General features: G+C 41.4%; 1 protein-coding gene across 1 annotated transcript; it reads left to right on the forward strand.

The window, feature by feature from the left end:
• Positions 1–1,979: 1,979 nt before the first annotated feature.
• LOC115773388 (tetraspanin-8-like) lies at positions 1,980–20,668 on the forward strand. The gene is made up of 9 exons (XM_030720098.1): positions 1,980–2,116; positions 2,942–3,007; positions 3,105–3,221; positions 3,548–3,622; positions 4,707–4,802; positions 17,737–17,847; positions 17,925–17,957; positions 18,044–18,127; positions 18,285–20,668. Exons 1-9 carry the CDS (start codon positions 2,057–2,059, stop codon positions 18,423–18,425), a joined length of 783 nt encoding a protein of 260 aa, XP_030575958.1. The 5' UTR covers positions 1,980–2,056; the 3' UTR covers positions 18,426–20,668.
• The last annotated feature ends 1,216 nt before the right edge of the window (positions 20,669–21,884 follow it).

A 21,884-nucleotide genomic window follows, 5' to 3' on the forward strand; every position in this document is an offset into this window, starting at 1 on the left:
ATACAGTCCGTGGGATAATTTCATTTGGCTATTATTAATGGTCTGCCAGTAAATGGAATAGAATGTCTTTATTGTCATTATACAGGATGTACAATGAGATCGGAGGCCCACTCCTGTTCAGTCACACGGGGAGCGAGCCCCTTACTCCCAACTGTACTCATTTTTCTGTTTAGGTGATGAGGCAGAGTCCCCCTCTACAATAGGTAACAAATAGAGTTTATAAATCCTTTCTCTCTGCTCATGTGTTACATAAGAGTGTTCAAACTGAGTGCGTTCATTAGAATTAGAATCTAGATTGAGATAAAGTTTGTATTCTAATACTGTTTTATTATTACATTAATTAAGCACAAGGTTCAGTTTGCTTTGCACAGAAATAGCAGGTAGAAACATCCTCCAAAGAGCTGCTTTTACTTTCTTACTTTGAGTACATTTTGAGCCTGTACTTTTTCACTTTTACTTGAGTAAAGAAGTTGAACCAGTACTCCAGCTTTTAACAGAGTATTTTGTACACAAGTATGTGTACTTCTAGAGAATGTCTGTACTTTTGCCACCTCTGTTGTGCAGCTGGTTGTCCTGATGTGTCTCTCGTAGCCTCTCTGCTGTCCCAGGTTGTGTTTTTGCACCTCTGTTCAGCTTAAGTTGACCTTTTTTAAAAAATAAAGCTCATCTGTTTGTTTCATGACTTCTGTACTCTCCTGCAAACAGCTGGTTTATTTTAAAACGCCACAAACTTTGTTGAGATCCTTCCTCTCTGCTGAGTCTTCTGCAGCTGAACCTCGTCTCTCCCAGCATGGCTGCTTTAAAGGAACGTTAGAAAACCACCACAGGACAGCTCTTGTATTTTGATGCAAGCTTCCCCCATTTTAGTGACGTTACATCTGGTACTAAAGCCCCGTATCGTTTTTCAGAAAATCACGTGACAAAAACCAAAAGAGGCCCCATAAAAGTTGCGCCATAAAAGCTGCGCAATAAAAGTTGTTGTTGACGTCACTTCTGAGTTTTTTTTTTTTTTTTTTTTTTTTTTGGGGGGGGGGGGGGGGGGGTGCGTGTGGTGCTCAACGGTAACTGCGTGTACCCACGTGGGCCTGAGGAGTGAACAGATACTTCTACATCCTTCGTCAGAGTGATGCTGAAAAGCTAATTCATGCATTTATTACTTCTAGGCTGGATTATTGTAATTCATTATTATCAGGCTGTCCTAAAAGCTCCCTGAAAAGCCTTCAGCTGATCCAAAATGCTGCAGCTAGAGTACTGACAGGGACTAGAAAGAGAGAGCAGATTTCTCCCATATTGGCTTCTCTTCATTGGCTCCCTGTTAAATCTAGAATAGAATTTAAAATCCTTCTCCTCACCTACAAGGTCTTGAATTATTTACTTTGTTTATACCCCACTCTGTATTTAATCATTAGTTATTATTAATCTCTGTCTCTCCCCCCTCAGCAGATGACCCCCCCTCCCTGAGCCTGGTTCTGGTGGAGGTTTCTTCCTGTTAAAGGGAGTTTTCCTTCCCTCTGTCACCAAGTGCTGCTCATAGGGGGTCGTTTGGACTGTTGGGTTTTCTCTGTATTATTGTAGGGTCTTTACCTACAATATAAAGCACCTTGAGGTGACAGTTTGTTGTGATTTGACGATATATAAATAAAATTGAATTGAATATAAAATCATTCAAAAGCCAGAATCCCGTAAACACAAGAATCCAAAATTAATACAAACCCCCCAAAAAAACTTGGACACAAATTAACATGTTATTCATGTAAGATGTTTTCTGTAAATCGAAATGATGTGACTTATTGAGGGGGGGGGGTTATAGTGAGTGGATCAGATTATTGGGGGTTCATAACCCCCCTACTCCCCTATTTTCTATCGGTATTCCCGGAAACCCCCCCGGTTCCTCCTTTCCTGCAGAATATCCACGTCCCGCCGCCTCTCCCTGCTTACTGGAAGTCCCGCCCGCCGGAGCGCTTAAAAGGCGCCGCTTCGCCCCGTCCTCACAGAGCTGTTGAGAACTTTGTTAACAGTTGTGTTATTTGTGTTACTGAATTTCCGAGCAGCAAACATGGGTAAGATCAACACCTGCCTCAAAAGCGTCTTCGCCGTCTTCAACATCTTGTTTGCGGTGAGTTGAAGTTTCATGAAGCCGGTAACGGCCGCGATTCCGGGTGTCGGTGCGAATTTAAAGTGCGTAGTTCAGACTTCAGGAGGCAGCTTTAAGTCTAAAATCAAAGATTTATCACTCCTCACTAAGTTTTGTTCTAAGGAAACAAACGTCATTGTGTGTGTGTGTGTGTGTGTGTGTGTGTGTGTGTGTGTGTGTGTGTGTGTGTGTAACATCAGGCTGGCTTTGGTTAGCTGCTATATTTAACATGTTTCCAGTGCTGCAGGTGAGAATGAGAATGTTCAATATATAAATGCTGTTTAAAAACAGACTCATTGATTTCACTGTAAACGCAGCTGGAAGTTAAAGTCAGACTCTGTGCTCGGTTTTTGTTTTCAGTCTCTGCTGACTTCGCGCGGGGTTAAACTGCCGGTGCGCACAGGTGTGGCCTTTCTTTGGTGTGCCTGGCAGCAGCCCAGGTAACTGTTACCTGGCCTCAGGTTACCCTGATATCAAAGCAGCAGCTCATTTGGTTTGTGGTGTGTGTGTTATGAAAATGAGCGCGTGAGTGTGGATGCGTTACTGTGGGGACAGAAAGCCTGAGCAGTGCTGCAGAAATAAATCGGTCCGCATCTTTTTGTTGTTGATCGGTTGATCATGAAATTAATGTTGACACTCTAGAAACACTAAAGCGAGCCGCTGCAGAGACACTGATTTCATTCATCTGAAGAAGTTATTAAAGACGGAACATCAGGATAAAACCAGTACCCTCCTGCAGCCCTGCGCGCCGCCGGCCCGAGTTTGTGCTGTTGAGGCTCTGAACAGTTTCACTGTGTTTGGTTGCAGATCGTTGGTGGGATCATCATCGGCCTCGCCCTGGTGGCTCAGTTCTACACCAGCATTCAAGAAAATGTGAGCGCCAACATGTCCAAACAGATTTAACACAATGAGAAGGAGGAAGAAACCTGCCTCTCACTCATATTTGACTTTGCCGACTTTTTCCCTGCAGCTGACGGGTCGGACCACCGGCCTGTTCGTCCTCTATATCGTGGGCGCCGTCACTCTGGTGATCGCCGTCCTGGGAGCCTACGGAGCCCACACGGAGAGCAAATGCTCCCTGGTCATGGTGAGTACAGAGAGCTGGTTGCGCCATAAAAGTTGTTGCTGACGTCACTTCTGACATGTTTTTTTGGGGGGGGTGGGGTGGGGCAAATGCGTGTGGTGCTCAACGGTTACTGCATGTACCCACGTGGGCCTGAGGAGTGAACAGACACTTCTTTTTTTTTTTTTAGTCCTACTGATCGTTTTTCTTCCATCATACAAAACCAGAATTTCTGGAATATTGAAATAGCTGCACTTTAATTTCTGGTATCATTGTGAAACTGCTCGGGTTAACAAATGTCAGTAATTCCCACTGACAGCAGAGTCAATGCTTCCTGTCTCTCCCCGCAGTTCCTGGTGTGCACGATCCTCGGAAGTCTGGTGATGCTCGTATTGGCGATCCCTGCTGCCGTCATACGTTCTAAGGTAAAGGCTGAGACGTCACTGCTTCAGTCTCAGAGCAGATTTACTGATTTAACTGGAATAAATGAACACAATAATCTGATTAGTACTACACTATTTAAATACTTGAATATGGACAAAATAAAATGTTTTGGGTAAAGGGAGCTCAAACCTGTGTTTGTCTTTGGTGGGACTCCTTCACAATAAAAGCCTCCCTGTTTCATTCTTTTGATATTTAACAGCTATCAAATTGCTGGGAAGCTGTTTATTGTAACTTTACGTGCATTTTGGTCTTCCAGTTAGGTTTGCCAGAGAGCTGAAAACTTCTATAAAGGCACTGATGGAACATAAGCAGCCTAAACAGATTCCCTGCTGCTATCTGGTGGATGTTAAGTTAATATAACCCAGCAGCATTTGTGTCTCTTGCTGGAGACACAAATGTGTGACTGTCAGTTTTTACAGCCATTTCAATCATATCAGTGCACAGCATCAGGAATTCCCAGATTTTACAGAGATGACACTCTTTGGTGAGGGGTTGAAGTGATGTCGCTGTTTGTGAGCGACAACCATTGCAGCAACCACAATGGGACCTTCAGTATCTTTACTGAGGCCTGATGAGGTTTGGAGTTGGAAAAACAGGAAGCAGGGTCTGAGAAAGCTAACCACGCCTTTGTTCTAGTTTCATCACACACGGCTGTCGTTACCACACCGACCTCAAACTATGACTCTCTGATGTTCCTGCAGATGTAGGAGCAGGAACATGAACCACACTTTCCACGAATACAAATAACAGTAAAACATTTTAAAGCTGCGGTTTCATAGTTTGACTGTAATAAAGCTTCCTGTTGGAGATTTATGATACAAATGTTCAGCTGTGTGTCATAGAATAAAGGTGTTTTTATAATAACTCGATTAAACTAATATTATGAAGATATTTCAGTAATTTAATTATTTTTGGAAAAAAGTATAATGTTTCTGCTAAAATAAAAAAACTATCATAATAACATAAATGAACTCAGAGCTCTGTAAGATCATTTTGTCCTGTATTGTTTTTCACTAAAGTTTCTAAATATTCATTTAATTTGTGACATAAAAATAATGTTTGCAGGCTGAAGGCATGATGGAGCATCACTTCCAGCAGTATCTGCCCCTGGACCAGTCTACAGACAACATAAAGAACATAGCTAACAACTTTCAGAAAAACGTAAGATATTCTATATTAAGATAAGAAAAGGTTTGTCACATGCACAGTATTATAACACTGAGCTCTATACTTTTTAAAACTCTTTGGACCTCCGGCTCTCCCCACAGAGGTCGGAGAGATTTTCCGGAAGGAATGATTGTTCAGGAGGCGGGAATTTCATACCTGTTGATCTGCAGCATAAGTTACCATGGTGATGTGAACCACCACCACCATAGAACAGGAAGCTCAGAGTTAACATGACGTCACCTGAAGTTCAGGCCCAGGTGGAAACGTCCCCGTTAAAGATTAAACTACCAGCTGTGATGCAAAACAGCATTTAGAACATCCTCGTTCAGTAAATACTGAGTGTGACTGTGGTACAGTAGTGTACATGTATGTGCAGCTGTGGTACAGCAGTGTACATGTATGTGCAGCTGTGGTACATCAGTGTACATGTATGTGCAGCTGTGGTACAGTAGTGTACATGTATGTATAATGGAATCATCATACCCTGGGTTATTGTTTGACCCTAATGGGAGAATAATTAACAGTTTTTACTAAAAAGACTTTAAAATGGTAACTGAGCTCATAAAAGTGGCTCCGCCTTTCACACCTGAAGGCTGGTATGTCTTTTATATACAGTTAATGGTTAGCGGCAACTGAACCTTCAAAATAAGAGGGAGATCTCCCCAGGTAACGGTTTTCACAGCGGTTTCCTTTGAGAGCAGTAGATGTTTGTGATGATGGTAACCCTCCCGTTTCTTCTCCTCCTGTTTCAGTTTCACTGCTGCGGTCTGTTCAGCCACTCGGACTGGAACGAGATTCCCGACTCCTGTCTGTGCGATGAGGGCGAGTGCCAGAACATCGGCTACAGCGTGAGTTTCAGCGAGCTTTCACCTCCCTCTGTTAAATATGTCGGCATCTAATGTTTTCCTTTCTGTGCCTCTTCCAGGATTTCATGCTGCAGAGGTCCATCTACTCCAAGGTGAGCGACCCCGGGCCATTTGGAAAAGTTTGTCAACTGATTATAGAAACTGTAAATATATCTAATCATATTTCCTTCCCTTCAGACTGCTTCCCCATCATCATGTACTACGCCCTGTTCGCCGTCGACATCACGATCGGACTCGTCTTCACTCTGACTCTCCTAGCCGTGAGTAGCATCAGTAATCTATTTTCCTATAATGATGGGATATTAAATAACTCATTAGCGTGTTAATAATTGTGTTTTTGTTTTAGCTAACTTTGGCTCTCCTGTCTTTAAAGTGGGGAAAATTAAGGAATTTCTCTCTCTCCATGTTCCCTCACAGCTCTTCGGCATGATTCTCTCCTCCATCATGATCCACCAGATCCGTTACACCAACCAGCCCACCATCCTGCTGACTATGCCCACCATCTTCTCCCCACAGCCACCGAAGTACAAGGAGCTGCACAACCCCCGCCGTACTAGAGGGAGGAAGCTGCACCTCTCTGCTCGGTGCGAGGGATCCAGGAGACCTGTTAGTTTTATTTTCTTGAATTTTAAAATGAAATATGCAGCTTGAAGTTTGTGCCTGGGGTGCCTTACCCCTCTGTGGGGACGCCTGACTGTCGGAGTCAGTGAAAACTTAATTTATGGAGCCTGAAAAATGCTTCTGCTTTTCTGATTTCCTGCGCTGTCATTCTCTTTGAAAACTCATGTTGCCATTTAAAGTTCAGCTCTGACTCATTTCTTACAACCTCCTCAAATAGATTTTTAACAAACATCCTGCTCACCAAAGACATCCGGAGCCAGTGAGGCATAAAAATGCAGTTTGAATGAATTTGATTTTGTCACTTAACATCCAAAATCCATCGCAGGAAAAAGCTCAGACCTGAGTGCACACAGAGGACTGCCGGGAATGGCAGGAAGATTGATTAATATGTTTATGGATTATTTTCTCCTTCACTTCAAAACTGTTTGAGGACCAAAGGCTTAAAGTCAGTTTGGATCTTCTATCGTGAACGATGTGACTCAGACTTCTTCAGCATCAAGTTTGTTTCTTGGCTGCAGGTTTTTTTTTATGGCCCTCACTAAAACTGAATGAAAGCTTATTGTTGATTTCACAAATGCAGCCGGACGCCTTCAAACAAAGTGTTTTTTCCTCTCTGATGATGTCATGTGTGGATCTGATGTTTGTTTTTGTGTGTTTCTTACATATTCTATGAATGTATATAAACCTGTTTGTTGGATCAGTTGGTTTCTTTTAACTGCAGTTAAATCAAACCTCATTCTTTTTTTGGCCACATGTTAAAATTGTCAGAGTAAGTTGAAGCCTTTATTTTGAAAGCTGAGCACTGTTGATGGGACCTCCTCCTTCCTTCATCTGCCCCTATCCCAGCATCCTCTGCTTCACTCCACTCATTAATCTCCTCTGAGGTCTTCCTCTTTTCCTCCCTGCAGCTTCATCTTCATCATCCTTTATCACCCCCCCATCCTCTGCACATCCCAAACCATCTCAGCCTCTCTGACTTGTCTCCACAGCTGGACATTTCTGTATCTGTAAGACTTCGTCTTATCCAGATAACTTCAGGATTAATCTTTCCTCTACTATGAAGGTGGTTCACTTCTCACTGGGGTAAATCACCATGGTAACTGATGCTGTGAAGATCCCTCGGACCTCTGCAGGGAGAGAAGGAGGGTCCGCCACCTCGGCCTCCTCATGAGCATCAGTAATAAACACAGATTCTTAGTCCTTATTTGTTTCTGTTGGCAGCAAATAATTTCATCCTTCTGCATTACTATCAGATCCTAAAACCGGACACCCGTTCAGCTGTACTGCACTAAAACCACTGAATGAAGCACAGCTGTGTCACACTGTCACAGGAATGTGTGGGTGTTCATTGCTGCGTCTCTGCTGGAAACACAAGCACACACCTGTTCACACCTGTTCACACCTGCTGACTCAGACCACATTCATTCTTCATCGGGGGGCGAGACCGGAAGCTTTAATGCTTCAGTGGATCCAGTTTAAAGTGTCAGAGCTCTGATGTGCAGCTGTCACCTGAGAAAGAACACACTGTTATTTCTAACTCTTTTTATTATAAAACAATAGAAAATGTCCATTATTCCTGTAACAGTTTGTTTTTGTGGATTCAGAAGGATTTTGAGCCAAACAGCTGAATGTTCTTTGAGTTTTTGCCTGAAAATTCTTCAATATTTGAGAAGATTTCAGAAATCTCAGAAAATTCTTCTCAACTCTTGAAATTCTGTTGATCAGTTAAAGCAAGTTTTGATCAAACTGAATTTTATGTTACATCAATTTAACTTCTCAGACCATGAGTCTGTCATTTACTGAAATTTCAAACCATTTTAAATAATATAAATTTGACTGCACAGACCGGCGTGTTTGCTTTCATTGGAGGGTGTTTGACTGTTTGAACTGCAGAATGTTTCTGAGACCAGATTTTGCTCATGTTCAGCTCGTGCACAGTGCTTAACAAATTTACCTCAATTTTCTGTAATGGTTACTCCACAAGTTTGCCCTGTAATCAAAATTATGTTTTAATGCTAAAATATGATTGCAAATAGTAAAACCCATTATTGTGTTTTGATTGAGAATCCTCATTACAGTTATTGACGTGCATTCATGAACAGAGGAAATATTTGTTTTTTTAATTTTAAATTTTTTTAGAGGATTTAAAATTTTTTGGATTTCGTTTTAATGGTCTGATCAGTTTCTGACAGCTCACATTTGGGGAGAAAAACATGATTTATTTGTCTGAAAAATATCAAGGTCATTTTTAGCTTTTAACAAGTTTCTGAGAGATTTCTAGAATATTTCTGTTTTATTGTTTTTATGACCGGTGGTCTAATAAATGAAGCACTGTATGTCAGATTTATGCTTTTTTTTTTTTTTGGATGTCAAATTAAATATTTTATGATTAAGAGCAAAATCACAACAGTCTGTTTTAATGCTGTAATTCATTAAATACAGGAACCAATGACTAATGCACATATGCAACACTTTCTTCATATTTGACAACACAGGAAAAAAAAATACAAAAGAGAATTTTTTTTTGATCCCAAATTTTAAAATAGAAGTGAATACAGTACCAATGCTGTACTTCAGCTGACTTGATTTGATGCCAAATCAGATGTTTAAGATTCAGTTCAAACAAGACTACAAAGCGCCAATTAAAAGACTCCGTCTCCTTAAGGTGTTTCTCCTGTGGGTAAAGACGCTACAGCACTGCAGAGAAATCCCAACAATCAAATGAAATCACAACACTAAACTACCTGGTTTTTGTAGAAAAAAAAAAGGTGATCAGGCTCTCTCTTCATCTTCTGAGCCCAGTTGCACTGGATCACCACCAGCTTGCGACTTCATCCTCTTTCAGTCAGTGAAGTCTTTCCTTTTCTGGGCCGTTCCTCTGCAGCTTCCTTTGCACTGAAAAACAAAGCGTGTGAATCCTGTGCAGGTTTAGATGCTTCGTTTGGTGATAGCTGTTGATCTGAATGTTGAAGGCAAACACACAAACATCTCTGCTTACCCTAACTCGAGGCCCGCGGACCATATCCGGCTCGTGATATAATTATATACAGTCCGTGGAATAATTTCATTTGGCTATTATTAATGGTCTGCCAGTAAATGGAATAGAATGTCTTTATTGTCATTATACAGGATGTACAATGAGATCGGAGGCCCACTCCTGTTCAGTCCACACGGGGAGCGAGCCCCTTACTCCCAACTGTACTCATTTTTCTGTTTAGGTGATGAGGCAGAGTCCCCCTCTACAATAGGTAACAAATAGAGTTTATAAATCCTTTCTCTCTGCTCATGTGTTACATAAGAGTGTTCAAACTGAGTGCGTTCATTAGAATTAGAATCTAGATTGAGATAAAGTTTGTATTCTAATACTGTTTTATTATTACATTAATTAAGCACAAGGTCAGTTGCTTTGCACAGAAATAGCAGGTAGAAACATCCTCCAAAGAGCTGCTTTTACTTTCTTACTTTGAGTACATTTGAGCCTTGTACTTTTTCACTTTTACTTGAGTAAAGAAGTTGAACCAGTACTCCAGCTTTTAACAGAGTATTTTGTACACAAGTATGTGTACTTCTAGAGAATTGTCTGTACTTTTGCCACCTCTGTTGTGCAGCTGGTTGTCCTGATGTGTCTCTCGTAGCCTCTCTGCTGTCCCAGGTTGTGTTTTTGCACCTCTGTTCAGCTTAAGTTGACCTTTCAAAAAAATAAAGCTCATCTGTTTGTTTCATGACTTCTGTACTCTCCTGCAACAGCTGGTTTATTTTAAACGCCACAAACTTTGTTGAGATCCTTCCTCTCTGCTGAGTCTTCTGCAGCTGAACCTCGTCTCTCCCAGCATGGCTGCTTTAAAGGAACGTTAGAAAACCACCACAGGACAGCTCTTGTATTTTGATGCAAGCTTCCCCCATTTTAGTGACGTTACATCTGTTACTAAAGCCCCGTATCGGTTTTCAGAAAATCACGTGACAAAAACCAAAAGAGGCCCCATAAAAGTTGCGCCATAAAAGCTGCGCAATAAAAGTTGTTGTTGACGTCACTTCTGAGTTTTTTTTTTTTTTTTTTTTTTTTGGGGGGGGGGGGGGGGGGGGGGTGCGTGTGGTGCTCAACGGTAACTGCGTGTACCCACGTGGGCCTGAGGAGTGAACAGATACTTCTACATCCTTCGTCAGAGTGATGCTGAAAAGCTAATTCATGCATTTATTACTTCTAGGCTGGATTATTGTAATTCATTATTATCAGGCTGTCCTAAAGCTCCATGAAAAGCCTTCAGCTGATCCAAAATGCTGCAGCTAGAGTACTGACAGGGACTAGAAAGAGAGAGCAGATTTCTCCCATATTGGCTTCTCTTCATTGGCTCCCTGTTAAATCTAGAATAGAATTTAAAATCCTTCTCCTCACCTACAAGGTCTTGAATTATTTACTTTGTTATACCCCACTCTTATTTAATCATTAGTTATTATTAATCTCTGTCTCTCCCCCTCAGCAGATGACCCCCCTCCCCTGAGCCTGGTTCTGGTGGAGGTTTCTTCCTGTTAAAGGGAGTTTTCCTTCCCTCTGTCACCAAGTGCTGCTCATAGGGGGTCGTTTGGACTGTTGGGTTTTCTCTGTATTATTGTAGGGTCTTTACCTACAATATAAAGCACCTTGAGGTGACAGTTTGTTGTGATTTTGACGATATATAAAAAAATTGAATTGAATATAAAATCATTCAAAAGCCAGAATCCCGTAAACACAAGAATCCAAAATTAATACAAACCCCCCCAAAAAACTTGGACACAAATTAACATGTTATTCATGTAAGATGTTTTCTGTAAATCGAAATGATGTGACTTTATTGAGGGGGGGGGGTTATAGTGAGTGGATCAGATTATTGGGGGTCATAACCCCCCCTACTCCCCCTATTTTCTATCGGTATTCCCGGAAACCCCCCCGGTTCCTCCTTCCTGCAGAATATCCACGTCCGCCGCCTCTACCTGCTTACTGGAAGTCCCGCCCGCCGGAGCGCCTTAAAAGGCGCCGCTCGCCCCGTCCTCACAGAGCTGTTGAGAACTTTGTTAAACAGTTGTGTTATTTGTGTTACTGAATTTCCGAGCAGCAAACATGGGTAAGATCAACACCTGCCTCAAAGCGTCTTCGCCGTCTTCAACATCTTGTTTGCGGTTGAGTTGAAGTTTCATGAAGCCGGTAACGGCCGCGATTCCGGGTGTCGGTGCGAATTAAAGTGCGTAGTTCAGACTTCAGGAGGCAGCTTTAAGTCTAAAATCAAAGATTTATCACTCCTCACTAAGTTTTGTTCTAAGGAAACAAACGTCATTGTGTGTGTGTGTGTGTGTGTGTGTGTGTGTGTGTGTGTGTGTGTGTGTGTGTGTGTGTTGTGTGTGTGTGTAACATCAGGCTGGCTTTGGTTAGCTGCTATATTTAACATGTTTCCAGTGCTGCAGGTGAGAATGAGAATGTTCAATATATAAATGCTGTTTAAAAACAGACTCATGATTTCACTGTAAACGCAGCTGGAAGTTAAAAGTCAGACTCTGTGCTCGGTTTTGTTTCAGTCTCTGCTGACTTCGCGCGGGGTTAAACTGCGGTGGCGCACAGGTGTGGCCTTTCTTTGGTGTGCCTGGCAGCAGCCCAGGTAACTGTTACCTGGCCTCAGGTTACCCTGATATCAAAGCAGCAGCTCATTTGGTTGTGTGTGGTGTGTTATGAAAATGAGCGCGTGAGTGTGGATGCGTTACTGTGGGGACAAGAAGCCTGAGCAGTGCTGCAGAAATAAATCGGTCCGCATCTTTTTGTTGTTGATCGGTTGATCATGAAATTAATGTTGACACTCTAGAAAACACTAAAGCGAGCCGCTGCAGAGACACTGATTTCATTCATCTGAATAAGTTATTAAAGACGGAACATCAGGATAAAACACAGTACCCTCCTGCAGCCCTGCGCGCCGCGGCTGTTGTGCTGTTGAGGCTCTGACAGTTTCACTGTGTTTGGTTGCAGGCCGTTGGTGGGATCATCATCGGCATCGCCCTGGTGGCTCAGTTTACACCAGCATTCAAGAAATGTGAGCGCCAACATGTCCAAACAGATTAACACAATGAGAAGGAGGAAGAAACCTGCCTCTCACTCATATTTGACTTTGCCGACTTTTCCCTGCAGCTGACGGGTCGGACCACCGGCCTGTCCGGCCTCTAATCGTGGGCGCCGTCACTCTGGTGATCGCCGTCCTGGGAGCCTACGGAGCCCACACGGAGAGCAAATGCTCCCTGGTCATGGTGAGTACAGAGAGCTGGTTGCGCCATAAAGTTGTTTGCTGACGTCACTTCTGACGTTTTTTTTGGGGGGTGGGGGGGGGGGCAAATGCGTGTGGTGCTCAACGGTTACTGCATGTCCCACGTGGGCCTGAGGAGTGAACAGACACTTCTTTTTTTTTTTTAGTCTACCCTCCTGAGACCCAGGAAAAAAAATATATTTTTATTTTTATTTTTTCATATAAATCAAGCTTTGGAATGGTAAAAAACACATTGCAAGATTATTTTGGTTTTAACCTCATTTTCTTTAAATTTTGCAACATGTGTACTCCAGTGCAAACAGGACTTCATTCATCACGAGTGTGAAACATTGATAAAATTCAAGAGCTGATATGAAAATTGATAGCTCCACTGAAATCATTGTGAGCAGAATACCAAAACATATTTAAAATATTTACATAAAATATCAGAAAAGTAGGTCATGATCAACTGAGAACTTAGTTTAACCAGCTGTAGGCCATTTAACTAGGAATGACTGATTATTTCACAAAAGTTCATTCATTTATGATCATCTGAGGAAGCACTGATTTTTTGGAGACACAGAGGAACATTTGGCACTTCACACATCTCACATATGTTTTACTGTTGCACCCAGGCATTCTGCACCTGAAAGGCCTTGGACTGTTAACCATTTCAGGCAAGTGGACAGCACCATATTTTCTTACTGTCTCATCTGGATGGGGCTTCCTTTTTTTGATTTCCAGAGAGAACTCTTCATCACTTGAAACATTCAGGGTCTTGTGACATGTTTGTCCCTGGGTTATTAGTTCCTCTGCAAGAGGAGTTTGACTCCAGATACTGGGAGGTGTTCTTGCAGCCCGTTTGCAAGGCCTGGCTGTCTTGTTGGTACTGAAGCCATGAGTTGGTGATGGCCAAATCAATGAAGTGAAGTATGGTGCGGACAGTCCACTTCTTGGTCCGGCTGGACATTCTGTAGAAGATGAGCATGCGATCACACATGTCAACTCCTCCATGTTGATGTTATATTCTGCAACTACTGAGGTCTCGGACTTGGATTTGTCTCTGTCTTTCTTGACCATCTGGAACAGGTATCCTAGGGCTCAACTCCATGGGCAGTTGATGCCATGATAAACAGGCTTGTTGTCCATCCACTGGTGATTGCTATTTCTTCAGGTCTCCGTACAATCATTTCTGATGATCCTCTTGGTTTTTTAATCAGGATGTTGTCAGCAGTGAAGTGGCACTCTTTGGGATTCGATTCTTTTGAATTGTTCCTGTAGCAGACAAGCCCCTTCTTGAAGTGCATCTAGAAGCTTGACAGTCGTAAATTCAATCAAAGTAGACCAGTGATCCTCTGGGAAGTGTCTCAGTCAAACGCAGGACTGCATTTCCACTTATGCCCATCTGTTGAACTTGAGTGAAGGTGTTCTTTCCCATGTAAGTTTCAAAATCCAGTACCAAGCCACCTGGACTTGCAAGAACGAAAACCTTTAATCCTGTTGGATTTGGTTTCCCAGGCACAAACTGACGAACTGGACAACGGCCGGTGAATGGAACAATTTGTTCATCAATACAGACCTTTGTTGGCCTAGGTAGGCCAAGGCAACCTTGGAGGACTCGCTTTAGAACTGGTCTGATTTTCCACAAGGGATCCATTTTCTTTTCGTCTTCTGGTACAGCTAGATCACTGACCACTTTCAGCAAAGACCTGATCTTGTAGAAACGATCACGTGTCATGGAATCTGCTATAACTGCGACTCTTGTTTTGGCAGCCCAGTACATTTTGATTCTTGGATATCCAAGGCATGCCATATACATGGAAATTCCTAAAAAGGTTTTGATCTCTTCTGGTGTTGTGTTTAAACTAGACCCTGAATCCTGTACCATACGCTGATTGGTGAAGAAGGACAGGTCCTGAATTAGTTTTTGGTCAATGTACTGTTGGAAGTACTGCTGTGGGCTCCAATCGCTACGGGTCATTAGGGTCCCATCATCTGCAAATCTGTGTTCTTCCAAAACAGGCATGAACCTAAGGGATAGAAAAATGATTTAACAAAACAAAATTTAGCAGAACTAACATATGAAATGTTTTCTCAGATATCTTGGATACGTCTCTTACAAAATTTTAACACTATATTAAGAATTATAATTTAAATCAGTTTATTGGAACACATTTCTGTACTTTACCCTTTATTTTTTGCTCAAAGTCAAAAATCCCAAATTCTTACATGTTGGTTTTGGACCAAATAGGACGACGGTACACTTCAGCAAGCCCTGTGTCTTTGTCCACTACATCTGGCCCTGCATCTTGTAGGTCATCCTCATCTGGTTCTTCATCTGAGTTCTCAACCTCTCCTGTCTGGCTCACTTGACTCTCATCTTCTGAAAGATCTATGTCTGAATCTCCCTCAATGATTCTGTTAAGAATTCTCTCTGCCTCTGTCAAAGAGCTGGCTACTACAAAAAGTGAAATAAACATAAGTACGAAGTCCTGACGTGCACTACAGTGAACATTAATAGATTAGTAATTTCTACTGTGAAACTAAATAAGATGAGTTCTGAAACATCACTCAAATTATTTATTAGATGCTCATTTTGAAAAATTAATCAAGATATGACATTAAAAAACATTTTAAATATGAAAATCATGCTTACCTTTATTTCTTCCATAAAACGAGCTTGCCGGGATGCCAGCCATTTTGAAAAGGCAGGAAAAGGAGAGTTGACAAGGACACACCCCCACATGTGACATCATTTTAAAGCTACAGTGGTCCTCTTTAAGAAACATCAGGATGTAGAAAGTGGAACGTGTAGTATGAGAGTATAAGCAAAAACTAAATGTGTACTACAGTGCACAAAAATGAATTACCGGGTCTCAGGAGGCTACTGATCGTTTTTCTTCCATCATACAAAACCAGAATTTCTGGAATATTGAAATAGCTGCACTTTAATTTCTGGTATCATTGTGAAACTGCTCGGGTTAACAAATGTCAGTAATTCCCACTGACAGCAGAGTCAATGCTTCCTGTCTCTCCCCGCAGTTCCTGGTGTGCACGATCCTCGGAAGTCTGGTGATGCTCGTATTGGCGATCCCTGCTGCCGTCATACGTTCTAAGGTAAAGGCTGAGACGTCACTGCTTCAGTCTCAGAGCAGATTTACTGATTTAACTGGAATAAAATGAACACAATAATCTGATTAGTACTACACTATTTAAATACTTGAATATGGACAAAATAAAATTTTTGGGTAAAGGGAGCTCAAACCTGTGTTTGTCTTTGGTGGGACTCCTTCACAATAAAAGCCTCCCTGTTTCATTCTTTTGATATTTAACAGCTATCAAATTGCTGGGAAGCTGTTTATTGTAACTTTACGTGCATTTTGGTCTTCCAGTTAGGTTTGCCAGAGAGCTGAAAACTTCTATAAAGGCACTGATGGAACATAAGCAGCCTAAACAGATTCCCTGCTGCTATCTGGTGGATGTTAAGTTAATATAACCCAGCAGCATTTGTGTCTCTTGCTGGAGACACAAATGTGTGACTGTCAGTTTTTACAGCCATTTCAATCATATCAGTGCACAGCATCAGGAATTCCCAGATTTTACAGAGATGACACTCTTTGGTGAGGGGTTGAAGTGATGTCGCTGTTTGTGAGCGACAACCATTGCAGCAACCACAATGGGACCTTCAGTATCTTTACTGAGGCCTGATGAGGTTTGGAGTTGGAAAAACAGGAAGCAGGGTCTGAGAAAGCTAACCACGCCTTTGTTCTAGTTTCATCACACACGGCTGTCGTTACCACACCGACCTCAAACTATGACTCTCTGATGTTCCTGCAGATGTAGGAGCAGGAACATGAACCACACTTTCCACGAATACAAATAACAGTAAAACATTTTAAAGCTGCGGTTTCATAGTTTGACTGTAATAAAGCTTCCTGTTGGAGATTTTATGATACAAATGTTCAGCTGTGTGTCATAGAATAAAGGTGTTTTTATAATAACTCGATTAAACTAATATTATGAAGATATTTCAGTAATTTAATTATTTTTGGAAAAAAGTATAATGTTTCTGCTAAAATAAAAAAACTATCATAATAACATAAATGAACTCAGAGCTCTGTAAGATCATTTTGTCCTGTTATTGTTTTTCACTAAAGTTTCTAAATATTCATTTAATTTGTGACATAAAAATAATGTTTGCAGGCTGAAGGCATGATGGAGCATCACTTCCAGCAGTATCTGCCCCTGGACCAGTCTACAGACAACATAAAGAACATAGCTAACAACTTTCAGAAAAACGTAAGATATTCTATATTAAGATAAGAAAAGGTTTGTCACATGCACAGTATTATAACACTGAGCTCTATACTTTTTAAAACTCTTTGGACCCTCCGGCTCTCCCCACAGAGGTCGGAGAGATTTTCCGGAGGAATGATTGTTCAGGAGGCGGGAATTTCATACCTGTTGATCTGCAGCATAAGTTACCATGGTGATGTGAACCACCACCACCATAGAACAGGAAGCTCAGAGTTAACATGACGTCACCTGAAGTTCAGGCCCAGGTGGAAACGTCCCCGTTAAAGATTAAGCTACCAGCTGTGATGCAAAACAGCATTTAGAACATCCTCGTTCAATAAATACTGAGTGTGACTGTGGTACAGTAGTGTACATGTATGTGCAGCTGTGGTACAGTAGTGTACATGTATGTGCAGCTGTGGTACATCAGTGTACATGTATGTGCAGCTGTGGTACAGTAGTGTACATGTATGTGCAGCTGTGGTACATCAGTGTACATGTATGTGCAGCTGTGGTACAGCAGTGTACATGTATGTGCAGCTGTGGTACAGCAGTGTACATGTATGTGCAGCTGTGGTACAGTAGTGTACATGTATGTATAATGAGAATCATCATACCCTGGGTTATTGTTTGACCCTAATGGGAGAATAATTAACAGTTTTTACTAAAAAGACTTTAAAATGGTAACTGAGCTCATAAAAGTGGCTCCGCCTTTCACACTGAAGGCTGGTATGTCTTTTATATACAGTTAATGGTTAGCGGCAACTGAACCTTCAAAATAAGAGGGAGATCTCCCCAGGTAACGGTTTTCATAGCGGTTTCCTTTGAGAGCAGTAGATGTTTGTGATGATGGTAACCCTCCCGTTTCTTCTCCTCCTGTTTCAGTTTCACTGCTGCGGTCTGTTCAGCCACTCGGACTGGAACGAGATTCCCGACTCCTGTCTGTGCGATGAGGAGGAACAGGAGGAGGGCGAGTGCCAGAACATCGGCTACAGCGTGAGTTTCAGCGCGCTTTCACCTCCCTCTGTTAAATATGTCGCCATCTAATGTTTTCCTTTCTGTGCCTCTTCCAGGATTTCATGCTGCAGAGGTCCATCTACTCCAAGGTGAGCGACCCCGGGCCATTTGGAAAAGTTTGTCAACTGATTTATAGAAACTGTAAATATATCTAATCATATTTCCTTCCCTTCAGACCTGCTTCCCCATCATCATGTACTACGCCCTGTTCGCCGTCGACATCACGATCGGACTCGTCTTCACTCTGACTCTCCTAGCCGTGAGTAGCATCAGTAATCTATTTTCCTATAATGATGGGATATTAAATAACTCATTAGCGTGTTAATAATTGTGTTTTTGTTTTAGCTAACTTTGGCTCTCCTGTCTTTAAAGTGGGGAAAATTAAGGAATTTCTCTCTCTCCATGTTCCCTCACAGCTCTTCGGCATGATTCTCTCCTCCATCATGATCCACCAGATCCGTTACACCAACCAGCCCACCATCCTGCTGACTATGCCCACCATCTTCTCCCCACAGCCACCGAAGTACGAGGAGCTGCACAACCCCCCGCCGTACTAGAGGGGGAAGCTGCACCTCTCTGCTCGGTGCGAGGGATCCAGGAGACCTGTTAGTTTTATTTTCTTGAATTTTAAAATGAAATATGCAGCTTGAAGTTTGTGCCTGGGGTGCCTTACCCCTCTGTGGGGACGCCTGACTGTCGGAGTCAGTGAAAACTTAATTTTATGGAGCCTGAAAAATGCTTCTGCTTTTCTGATTTCCTGCGCTGTCATTCTCTTTGAAAACTCATGTTGCCATTTTAAAGTTCAGCTCTGACTCATTTCTTACAACCTCCTCAAATAGATTTTAACAAACATCCTGCTCACCAAAGACATCCGGAGCCAGTGAGGCATAAAAATGCAGTTTGAATGAATTTGATTTTGTCACTTAACATCCAAAATCCATCGCAGGAAAAAGCTCAGACCTGAGTGCACACAGAGGACTGCCGGGAATGGCAGGAAGATTGATTAATATGTTTATGGATTATTTTCTCCTTCACTTCAAACTGTTTGAGGACCAAAGGCTTAAAGTCAGTTTGGATCTTCTATCGTTGAACGATGTGACTCAGACTTCTTCAGCATCAAGTTTTGTTTCTTGGCTGCAGGTTTTTTTTATGGCCCTCACTAAAACTGAATGAAAGCTTATTGTTGATTTCACAAATGCAGCCGGAGGCCTTCAAACAAAGTGTTTTTTCCTCTCCTGATGATGTCATGTGTGGATCTGATGTTTGTTTTTGTGTGTTTCTTACATATTCTATGAATGTATATAAACCTGTTTGATTAGTTGGTTTCTTTTAACTGCAGTTAAATCAAACCTCATTCTTTTTTTGGCCACATGTTAAACTTGTCAGAGTAAGTTGAAGCCTTTATTTTGAAAGCTGAGCACTGTTGATGGGACCTCCTCCTTCCTTCATCTGCCCCTATCCCAGCATCCTCTGCTTCACTCCACTCATGAATGTCCTCTGAGGTCTTCCTCTTTTCCTCCCTGCAGCTTCATCTTCATCATCCTTTATCCGGATGAGCAGGGAGAGAAGGAGGGTCCGACGCCTCGGCCTCCTCATGAGCATCAGTAATAAACACAGATTCTTAGTCCTTATTTGTTTCTGTTGGCAGCAAATAATTTCATCCTTCTGCATTACTATCAGATCCTAAAACCGGACACCCGTTCAGCTGTACTGCACTAAAACCACTGAATGAAGCACAGCTGTGTCACACTGTCACAGGAATGTGTGGGTGTTCATTGCTGCGTCTCTGCTGGAAACACAAGCACACACCTGTTCACACCTGTTCACACCTGCTGACTCAGACACATTCATTCTTCATCGGGGGGCGAGACCGGAAGCTTTAATGCTTCAGTGGATCCAGTTTAAAGTGTCAGAGCTCTGATGTGCAGCTGTCACCTGAGAAAGAACACACTGTTATTTTCTAACTCTTTTTATTATAAAACAATAGAAAATGTCCATTATTCCTGTAACAGTTTGTTTTTGTGGATTTCAGAAGGATTTTTGAGCCAAACAGCTGAATGTTCTTTGAGTTTTTGCCTGAAAATTCTTCAATATTTGAGAAGATTTCAGAAATCTCAGAAAATTCTTCTCAACTCTTGAAATTCTGTTTGATCAGTTAAAGCAAGTTTTGATCAAACTGAATTTTATGTTACATCAATTTAACTTCTCAGACCATGAGTCTGTCATTTACTGAAATTTCAAACCATTTTAAATAATATAAATTTGACTGCACAGACCGGCGTGTTTGCTTTCATTTGGAGGGTGTTTGACTGTTTGAACTGCAGAATGTTTCTGAGACCAGATTTTGCTCATGTTCAGCTCGTGCACAGTGCTTAACAAATTTACCCTCAATTTTCTGTAATGGTTACTCCACAAGTTTGCCCTGTAATCAAAATTATGTTTTAATGCTAAAATGTGATTGCAAATAGTAAAACCCATTATTGTGTTTTGATTGAGAATCCTCATTACAGTTATTGACGTGCATTCCTGAACAGAGGAAATATTTGTTTTTTTAATTTTAAATTTTTTTAGTGGATTTTACATTTTTTGGGGATTTTGTTTTAATGGTCTGATCAGTTTCTGACAGCTCACATTTGGGGAGAAAAACATGAATTTATTTGTCTGAAAAATATCAAGGTCATTTTTAGCTTTTAACAAGTTTCTGAGAGATTTCTAAAATATTTCTGTTTTATTGTTTTTATGACAGGTGGTCTAATAAAGGAAGCACTGCATGTCAGATTTATGCTTTTTTTTTTTTTTGGATGTCAAATTAAATATTTTATGATTAAAGAGCAAAATCACAACAGTCTGTTTTAATGCTGTAATTCATTAAAATACAGGAACCAATGACTAATGCACATATGCAACACTTTCTTCATATTTGACAACACAGGAAAAAAAAATACAAAAGAGAATTTTTTTTTTGATCCCAAATTTTAAAATAGAAGTGAATACAGTACCAATGCTGTACTTCAGCTGACTTGATTTGATGCCAAATCAGATGTTTTAAGATTCAGTTCAAACAAGACTACAAAGCGCCAAATTAAAAGACTCCGTCTCCTTAAGGTGTTTCTCCTGTGGGGTAAAGACGCTACAGCACTGCAGAGAAATCCCAACAATCAAATGAAATCACAACACTAAACTCACCTGGTTTTTGTAGAAAAAAAAAGGTGATCAGGCTCTCTCTTCATCTTCTGAGCCCAGTTGCACTGGATCACCACCAGCTTGCGACTTCATCCTCTTTCAGTCAGTGAAGTCTTTCCTTTTCTGGGCCGTTCCTCTGCAGCTTCCTTTGCACTGAAAAACAAAGCGTGTGAATCCTGTGCAGGTTTAGATGCTTCGTTTGGTGATAGCTGTTGATCTGAATGTTGAAGGCAAACACACAAACATCTCTGCTTACCCTAACTCGAGGCCCGCGGACCATATCCGGCTCGTGATATAATTATATACAGTCCGTGGAATAATTTCATTTGGCTATTATTAATGGTCTGCCAGTAAATAGAATAGAATGTCTTTATTGTCATTATACAGGATGTACAATGAGATCGGAGGCCCACTCCTGTTCAGTCACACGGGGAGCGAGCCCCTTACTCCCAACTGTACTCATTTTTCTGTTTAGGTGATGAGGCAGAGTCCCCCTCTACAATAGGTAACAAATAGAGTTTATAAATCCTTTCTCTCTGCTCATGTGTTACATAAGAGTGTTCAAACTGAGTGCGTTCATTAGAATTAGAATCTAGATTGAGATAAAGTTTGTATTCTAATACTGTTTTATTATTACATTAATTAAGCACAAGGTTCAGTTTGCTTTGCACAGAAATAGCAGGTAGAAACATCCTCCAAAGAGCTGCTTTTACTTTCTTACTTTGAGTACATTTTGAGCCTGTACTTTTTCACTTTTACTTGAGTAAAGAAGTTGAACCAGTACTCCAGCTTTTAACAGAGTATTTTGTACACAAGTATGTGTACTTCTAGAG

Source organism: Archocentrus centrarchus, chromosome 23, assembly GCF_007364275.1.
Source record: "Archocentrus centrarchus isolate MPI-CPG fArcCen1 chromosome 23, fArcCen1, whole genome shotgun sequence".
NCBI lineage: Eukaryota > Metazoa > Chordata > Actinopteri > Cichliformes > Cichlidae > Archocentrus > Archocentrus centrarchus.